A 9006-nucleotide genomic window follows, 5' to 3' on the forward strand; every position below is an offset into this window, starting at 1 on the left:
TCAATACTATTTTTAGGCAAAGATGAAAACCAAGTTTTAGCACGATCTCGTATTAAGAACGAAAATAGCTTCAATTTAACAATATCATTATCCACATCTTTTTTGTTTTGCATATCACACAACTAAACAAAAGTATTTAGATGGGATGCGGCACCTTCACTAGGAAGGCCAGAAAATTGATCTTTCATAACAAGATTCAACAAAGCGGCATTAATTTCATAAGATTCCACACTAGTGATGGGAGCAATTAGAGTACTAATAAATCATTATTATTAGTGTTGGAAAAGCACACACCTTAGTATTCTCTTGAGTCATCGTGACAAAGCAAGCAATCTAGCACACGAGCAACCAAAAAGCAAACGAAAAGACGAATGGAAGAAGGGCGAATAAAAAGGCAAATCTTTTTGTGATTTTCTAAAAATGTTTTAGAAGTGGGGGATAGGAAATGAGAGTCAAATGGCAAATAATGTAATGCATGGGATGAGAGTTTATGGTGGGTACTTGGTAGGCTTGACGTAGAACCTCCCCGACAACGGCGCCAGAAATTGTACCTGCTACTTCTTGAGCATGCATTAGTTTTTCCCTTGGAGAGGAAAGGCTGATGGAGCAATGTAGAGATAAGTATTTCCCTCAGTTTAAGAACCAAGGTATTAATCTAGTAGGAGGTACACGCAAGTCTCCAATCTATGCACCTAACAATCAAACACTTGCAGCCAACATGATAGAGGGGTTGTCAATCCCTTCGCGATCACTTGCAAGGATGAGATCTGATAGAGATAGATATAAAATATTACTAAAACGTAGAAAAAAGTAAAAATAAAATAAATTACAGAAAGGTATTTTTGGGTTTCTTGGTTTATAGATATGAAAATATATGATGGAAAATAGACCTGGCGGCCATAGGTTCCCTAGAGGCCTCTCTCTTGAAAGAAAACATACAGTGGGTGAACAAATTACTGTCGAGCAATTGCTAGAAAAGCACAAAGTTATGACAATATCCAAGGCAATGATTATGAATATAGGCATCACTTTCGTGTAAAGTAGACCGAAACGATTCTACATCTACTACTATTACTCCACACATCGACCGCTATCCAGAATGCATCTAGAGTATTAAGTTCATAAGAACGGAGTAACACCTTAAGTAAGATGACATGATGTAGAGGGATAAACTCAAGGAATATGATGAAAACCCCCAACTTTTTACCCTTTATGGCAACAATACAATACGTGCATCGCTGCCCCTACTGTCACTGGGTGAGGACACCACAAGATTGAACCCAAAACTAAGCACCTCTCCCGTTGCAAGAAGAACCAATCTAGTTAGCCAAACCAAACCGATAATTCAAAGAGAAATACAAAGATATTTAATCATGAAAAGAGTTCAGAAAAGAATCAAATAATATTCATAGATAATCTGATCATAAATCCATAATTCATGGATCTCAACAAACACACCGCAAAAGAATATTACAACGGATAGAACTCCAAGAACACTAAGGAGAACTTTGTATCGAAGATCAGAGAGAGAAGAAGCCATCTAGCTACTAGCTATGGACCCATAGGTCTATGGTAAACTACTCACGCTTCATCGGAAGGGTAATAAGGTTGATGTAGAGGCCCCCCGTGATCGAATCTCCCTCTGGCAGGGTGCTGGAAAAGGCCCCAAGATGGGATCTCACGAGAAAAGAGGCTTGCGGCGGCGGAAAAGTATTTTGGTGGATGCTTCTATTGGTTTGGAAATATTTGGGAATTTATAGGCCAAGAATTAGGGTTGGAGGACTCTCGGGGGGGGGGAGGCACAAGCCAGGGGTGCACCCCCCTAGGGCATGCCCTGAGGGCTTGTGGGTCCCTCAGGACTCTTATGACCCCCTCTCCTCCAAGCTTCGTGGATGTCTTCTGGTCCAAAAAAATCATCGCGAAAGTTTTATTCCGTTTGGACTCGGTTTGATATTCCTTTTCTATAAAGCTCAAAATCAAGGAAAAAAATAGAAACTCACAATGGGCTCTAGGTTAATAAGTTAGTCCCCAAAATAATATAAAATAGCATATTAATACATATAAAACATCCAAAACAGATAATATAATAGCATGGAACAATAAAAAATTATAGATACATTGGAGACATATCACTCCCATCCCGACGTCCTTTGGCTATAAACTCTATTTACCCTAGAAAAAATAAGGAGAATACTTTTAGGACCTGTCGCTGCCGTCTCCAGGCAGAAACGGAGGAGTTGAACTTTTGCTCTCCGCTGGAGCGATTCTGTCGATGAAACTTTCCCCCGAAAGGGAGAGATCCAAGCCTTCGTCATCACCAACGCCCCTCTCATTATCATCTTCATCAACATCTTCATCAACACCATCTCATCTATAATTCTTCGTTTCTCTCTTGTGTTCAATCTTTGTATCAAACCTCAGATTGATACCTCGGGGTGCTAGTAGTGTTGATTACATCTTTTATTTGATGCTAATTAGTTTATTTGGTGAAAAATTATTATGTTCAGATTGTTAATCACATATTTCTACCTACTAACATGTCTAATATGATGAGTTGTGAGTAGTTCTATTTGTTCTTGAGGACATGAGAGAAGTCTTGTTATTAGTAATCATGTGAAGTTAATCGTCGTTCAATGTTTTGATATTATGTTGTGTTGTTCTTTCTCTAGTGGTGTTATGTAAATGTCAACTACATGACACTTTACCATTTTTGGGTCAAGGGAAGGGCTTGCGGAATTAGTTTGTAGATGATGGGTTGCGGGAGAGATAGAAGTATAAACCCCAATTTATGAATTGTTCGTGAGGGTATGTTTTAGATCCACTTGTTTAATGTTATGGTTAGATTTATCTTAATTACTTATCTTGTATTTGTGAATACTTGTATGGAGGGTATAATCGTAAGTGTGTGTTTGTTCAAGTAAGAACAATACCTTAGCTCGGGTCCACCCACATAACACTTATCAAGGCAATGAACATGAGTCTGATGAATCTTGGTGAAAGTAACTTGACGATATTGAAAAGAAAAACTTGAGGATATTCTCGAGTGTCCTTAAGAGCATTTTAATCACTATAAGAGTTATCATTGGCTTGTCCTTAGCAAGTTAAGGGTTGGGTCACTTGTTACACCTTACTACTTTTGTTACTTATTACTTTTGTTACTTATTACCAATTTTCTTGCTAACAAAATATCTATCTAAACATCTAACCGCAGTTGTAGTGAAATCCTTGCCGAAAACTGCCTATCAATTCCTTTTTTCCCTTTAATTTTTTTAAAAGGGTAAATAGTTTGAAATTTGTTCATGGATTAGGGAAAATGTTAAACTTTTTTTAATTTGCATGAATTTTCAAAATTGTTTCATGGATTAATTTTTTTGACAAATAAAAAATAAATAAATGTTTACCAACAAAAAAATGAGTTTGTATTTCAAAATGATTGAGAGTTAATTTTTAATGAATTTAAAATTATTACTGAAACTTAAAAAGTGTTGTGAATTTTATAAATATTCTGGATTTCCAAAAATTTACATAAAAATTTAAAAGTGAAGAAAGAAAAGAAAAAACAAATATGAAAAATTAGAAACTAAAAACAAATCATGCCCTCGTCAGGGCGCTTGACTGAGCCATGTACTCCTCACCCCGAGCGAAGAGGCAACACTCTTTGTTAGTGTGTTTTGCTGGGCCTTTGGTCTGTTATGATATTTGCAGAGTTCATCTATGGTTTTTTGAAGTTGATCGTCATTGGCTTGTTTTGCTCCCACGGACGGTTGGACTCCACCAGTCTCTGCTGCTGCGATGAGCTCACCATCTCCGTGGGTTTCCTTTTTTTGGTGAATAAGCTTAGCAACGTATCATTTCATTAATAGATAGAAGGGGAGTACAGATTACAAGGTGCCAGCTCACAGACGTACACAATCAGGCGTCTGGGAGGTTGCAGGGACGAGAAGTGGGAGGAGGATGCTTAGCCTCGAAACATATAGTTCAGGTTACATGTATAATCGTAGTTTATCCTTTTGTGCCCGCCTTGGTCCATAGACGGGCGTCGTCCTTGATCGAGAGTACCAGGTCGTCGGTGGAGGGATGTAGGCCTTCAAAAATAGCAGCGTTGTGGTGCTTCCAAATGGCCCAGGTGGTTAGCAGAACGATGGAGTTTAGTCCCTTCCGTAGGCAGCTCAGAGATGCTTCAACAACCATGGACCACCACGCGAAGAAGGTAGTCTCACTGTCCATTGGTGGGATGGTAAAGGCACCATGATAGAATTTCGTGCCAGGTGATCCTAGAGAACACACATCCAAAGAGTAGATGGTTAATGGACTCGGTCCCCTGAGAGCAAAGGGTGCAGGTCGTGTCTTGTGTAAGGTCATGGCGCGCTCGGCGCACCTGTCGAGGGACGCAAGCCAAAGGAAGATCTTGTTGTCTAGCGGGCCCAACTCTTCCATAGAAGACACCAGCATGGCGGCGAGGTAGACCCATGGAAGAGAGCCCTATAGCACGAGCTGGCAGAGTAAACGTCGTTCGCAGTCCATCGCCATGTGATGCAATCGGGCTCAGGGGTGAGGGTGCTACCCTGGAGTTTGCACCATAGCCCGACGTACTCGATCACCTCCTTCGTGGGTTTCCTGGTTCTTGTGTTACTTGTTATTGTTTTCTTAGCGAGTTAGTAGTGTGCCAAACCGTATACAGGATGCACCTAGGGAGGGCTGGCCCCCTTTTTTCCCTCTAAAAATGTTCATAAATTTTAAAAATGATTAATAATTTGAAAAGTGTTCATATTTTAGGAAATGTGTTTAAAAAAATAAAAAAATTGCACGAGTTTCAAACTTTATTTCACGAATTAAAAAATATTGAGAAATTTGAAACTAAATTAGAAAGAACAGGCAATAAAAATGTGTTTGTATTTCAAAAGTAATTGAGAGTTATTTTTAATGAATTTAAAATTATTAGAGAATTTTAAAAGTTTTTCTGAATTTTATAAATATTCTGAATTTTTGAAAAAAAAATACGCAAAAAATGAAAAGTGGAAAAAACAAGCAGGAAGAAGTAGAAAATAAAAACCAATAGAAAACCAGTGAAACGAGCAGCCAAATCGCGGAAAGAAAGAAGAAATAAAGAAGGAGGGCCAAAGCTTGCGGTAGGTGGAGGGTATGCTTAAGGACCTCTGAAAGAAAGGCTTCAGAATTAAGCAGCCAAATGTTTAAGGACCTTAAACCTTTTAAGTAATAAAGTGTCACTTATTAAAAAATATTTAAGACCTCTTATATGGCTGACCGTTTGCTGGGAGGGGGTGATATTTGCGAACATTTTGATGACAATTTTAATTGGTCGTGTGGTGGCAGTTTCTTTAGAACAACATGACATTTTCTGAAAAGGAAAGCTCAAAATTATCATCCACCCAAAAAAAATGCCATGTTATTCTGAAGAAACTGTCACCCTTGATACAACTAACACAGACAGAAAAAACATTGGAAATGCCCTGCTCTTCCAGTGAACGTCAGTCAGATAAGATTGCCGATGTTTAAACGGAATACATTTTTTTGGGGTATGCTGATATAATATTATGGCTTTGTTGTTGCCTTGCTGGACAGGGCGTGCATTTTACATTCATAGCCTTTTACAAGCGAGTTAAGTAGCTTACACTTCAAGCTGCAAAACCGCAGTCGTCAGTACCGATCATGCACAAGTTAGGCAGGTTGAGGTTCTTTACCGAAACGTAGCGGCCTTCTGATTTGCCAAGAGTACATCCGAAAAGGCATACATAGAGAAAGTCAGACACAGCGGAGTAAACAGTTATCCATTCATCGATAACTAAAGATTTACAGACAACAGAGTTTTTGGGGACAAATCGGGAACTTGTGTTGGTACTGAGAAAGATGCCAACTTATATATACTGCAAAAATGACTGACATTACGAAGAAAATTGCAAGAGCAACAAGGTAATCTGAAGAAAGCAATAGAGCTGCTATACAAGATCTACTGCTCATAATATAAACAAGAAAACATGCGTGTCACCTCAACTTCGCAGCACTTGCCAGTTCGCCAATCTACACTCTCACTGACTTTATTGTACCATGTCGATCTTCCCGCGTTCCCTCGAAATACATTTGGAGACAAATTGTCACCTAAAACCAACACCGACGACATATATAATGTATATGAACAAGTCCCTGAGAGACGGCTACTCCTGCATACGCAGATATTCACATTGCCTGGGCTGCTGGGCATTAACTCTACCGTTCGGTTTCATTTACGTTCTTATATTATATACTTATCATAATACATATATCTTATTTACGCCGTTGGTATTTTTGTACATTTTCCCGTGTATGCGTAGGCTTGATTTGAGACGGTAAAAAGGGGTTCAGACTGTGGCGGAAGAGGCGTGCACTGCCTCAACGGCTGCGGAGGAGGCGCTCGGCGGCCGTGAGCGAGTGGCGGAAGTGGCAGCGGTGGCCGTAGGGGCACACCTCGCCGTTGAGCACCATGCGGCAGACCTCGGTCTTGTATCGCGGGTGGCGGATGACGGGGCGGAGCTCGGAGACGCCGTGCGCGAACTGGCACTGGTCGCAGTAGGGGCACGCCCCCGTCTCCTCCCACTTGTTGCACAGCTCTGTTTTGAACATGCCCTGGTTGTACACGTCCAGCTCCCCCGCCGCGTCTTGCTTGGTCTTCTGCTCCTCGCCTTTCTTGCCGCCGTCCGCCCCTAGTCCCGCGTACGCGCGCTGCTGCCGATCCAGGTGCGTGCGACAATGTCAAATGCCAATTCGAGAGGAGGAGATTATGCGGAATTGGCGAGGCGGGAGCAGGGACTCACCGAGCTCGGCTTGCGGTTGTACGCCGCCGGCGTGGCGGCTGCCGGGGCGGCCTGGTTCATCTTGAGGTAGTCATTCGAACGGACGGAGATGCTCTTTGGCAGCACGGCGAGCTTCTCAGGCGCGCGCTGCTTGGAGGCACCCTTGTGCTCGCCGAGGCGGAACCGGCGTATCTCGTCAGCGATGACGACGGCGGCGGTCTCCTTGCCACCGAGCACCGCGACGCGGCGCGCGAGGTCGTTGTTGGCCACGCGGAGCTCGGCATTCTCGCGGCGGAGGATCGCCGCCTCGTCGACGGCCTCGGCGAGGTGGGACAGACAGAGCTCGTAGCGATCGGCCACCTCCTGGTACTGCAGCGCGAGCCGCGCGAGCTGGAGCCTGTGGCCGGTGGCATCGGCGGCAGCGGCGCCGTCGTAGTCTCCGTCGTCGACGAGGGAGCCGGACGAGGACGGCGAGAGCGAGACGGATGTGGTGAGCGGCGACGGCGAGGAGAAGCCCAGGCTGGGGCTGAAGGGGGAGGAGCAGCGGTACAGGCCGTCGTCGCCGCCCGGGAGGTAGCGCGGCGAGGAAGAGAGGCGCTGGTCCCCGAAGGCGTACGGCTTGAGCTCGAAGGCCGAGCGGAGGCGGTCGGCGTTGGCCGGAGAGACGAGCGCTTCCTGCATGGCTATGGCTGGCTGATGATTTCCTCCGCAAACAAGTACAGTATTCTATGGGAACAAACAGATCGAAATGTCACAAATTAAGAAAAAACGATATAAAACGCAGTGGAAAATTTAGAATGTTGGTAATACCTCTTTGGCGCTGGATTAAGTGCAGAGAGAGAGAGAGAGAGAGAGAGAGAGAGAGAGAGAAAGGACGACGATCAAGGACGTGGGCAATGCAGGGAGCGTGTGTTGTGCTTTATATAGCGGGGAGCATGCCAGGAGTAGAGGAGACCGTGGAGCCCGCACGTCCGCCACAGCGAGATGGCCGCCCCGCACCGGAGCTCCTTCTTCTTGTCCCAGTACAGTCCATGGTTGTTGCATTGTGGTTCTAGCCTGCGCCTGCCCTTGCTTATTTACCGTTTGACCTAGGCCAGTAGTAGTAGTTCTGCAACTAATTTTTAAAAAAAATCCCCCATAAGCGCGTAACATTGGCCTATGCAAGGATTGATGCCGTGTAAATTCACATAGCTTTCTGAGTTTGACTAAATGTATAGAAAAATCATCGGGAAGAAGAGGGCGTTAGTGCACGGTTCTGAAACCCAGGCCAGTCGTACAGTGGCATGAGTGTTTTTTCTTCCTAGGTTTTCCTTAGCGGAGTCTTTATGTCTGGTTTAAGGCGGCATTACCCAGGGGTAGGAATAATATTCTACCCCACTCTATCCCCATTCGGTTGGTGCGTTTTTTATCAGCAGAGGACGTATGGAGCTGTGTTTCTGGAGGCCTTTTGGGATCCGATTGGTTTAGGCTTCCGGTGGATCCGTCTGGATTCAGCCCGCTTCTGTAGTCTTCGAGGTTCTACAGGTCCTTATCAGTGGTTTTCTCCTCTGGTAAGGCGATTTGCTTCGTAGACTGCGGTCGTCGGCGTCTCCTGGTCTGCATCGGTGACTTTTTAACTGTTGCCTCTACGAGCTCCTATGTTTCAAAAAACATTGCTCTGCCAACCCTGTATTAATAAATACATTATGAAAATATATCTAATGATGAATATATTCATATTGATTCAGTATTGTTCATCTACATAGTTTTGTATACACACTTGATCAAACTTACAAAGCAATTTTGACTCGTTTTATACACCATCTATTTGGAGGCGGAGAGAGTACTAGATGTTCGCGCTTGATGCGTATAGCCATCTGTTATTGTATAGTTTCATTATACATACCGGCCATAGAAAAAATTCACAGGGCTAGCACAACCAAATGGTAATACAATTATATAACGTTCACATGCTTTACTAATATTATTATTGGGCCGACATCTAAGTCGGTTAAACATATATTTTGTTGTTGTTTCCTATTGACTACACCCATAGTTGTGGACTCCTATGCCTCCGTCATAAGCTGCAATTATTTTTGAAACTCTCTTCATATTATAACACAATCATTTCAACAATTTCATGCCCAAACTACGAAAGTTACACCCACACTTATTGTGCCTTTAGCCTAGGCGAATCCTCGCGTGTCGCCAAGCGGTTTTCGGACATCTTCCTTATACT

General features: G+C 43.3%; 1 protein-coding gene across 2 annotated transcripts; it reads right to left on the reverse strand.

Annotated features, from left to right (window-relative positions):
* Nucleotides 1-5838: 5838 nt before the first annotated feature.
* On the reverse strand, nt 5839-7674 carry LOC123065476 (zinc finger CCCH domain-containing protein 9). 2 transcript variants are annotated; one of them, XM_044488744.1, is made up of 3 exons: nt 7599-7674; nt 6810-7514; nt 5839-6717 (listed from the first exon to the last, which is right to left on the reverse strand). In XM_044488744.1, the coding sequence occupies exons 2-3, from the start codon at nt 7467-7469 to the stop codon at nt 6388-6390; spliced, it is 990 nt and encodes a 329-aa protein (XP_044344679.1). In that variant the 5' UTR covers nt 7470-7514; nt 7599-7674; the 3' UTR covers nt 5839-6387. The 2 variants fall into 2 exon arrangements, with proteins under 2 accessions (XP_044344679.1, XP_044344678.1); XM_044488743.1 differs by having other exon boundaries at nt 5839-6720.
* Nucleotides 7675-9006: the final 1332 nt, after the last annotated feature.

Source organism: Triticum aestivum, chromosome 3B (assembly GCF_018294505.1).
Source record: "Triticum aestivum cultivar Chinese Spring chromosome 3B, IWGSC CS RefSeq v2.1, whole genome shotgun sequence".
NCBI classification, from domain to species: domain Eukaryota; kingdom Viridiplantae; phylum Streptophyta; class Magnoliopsida; order Poales; family Poaceae; genus Triticum; species Triticum aestivum.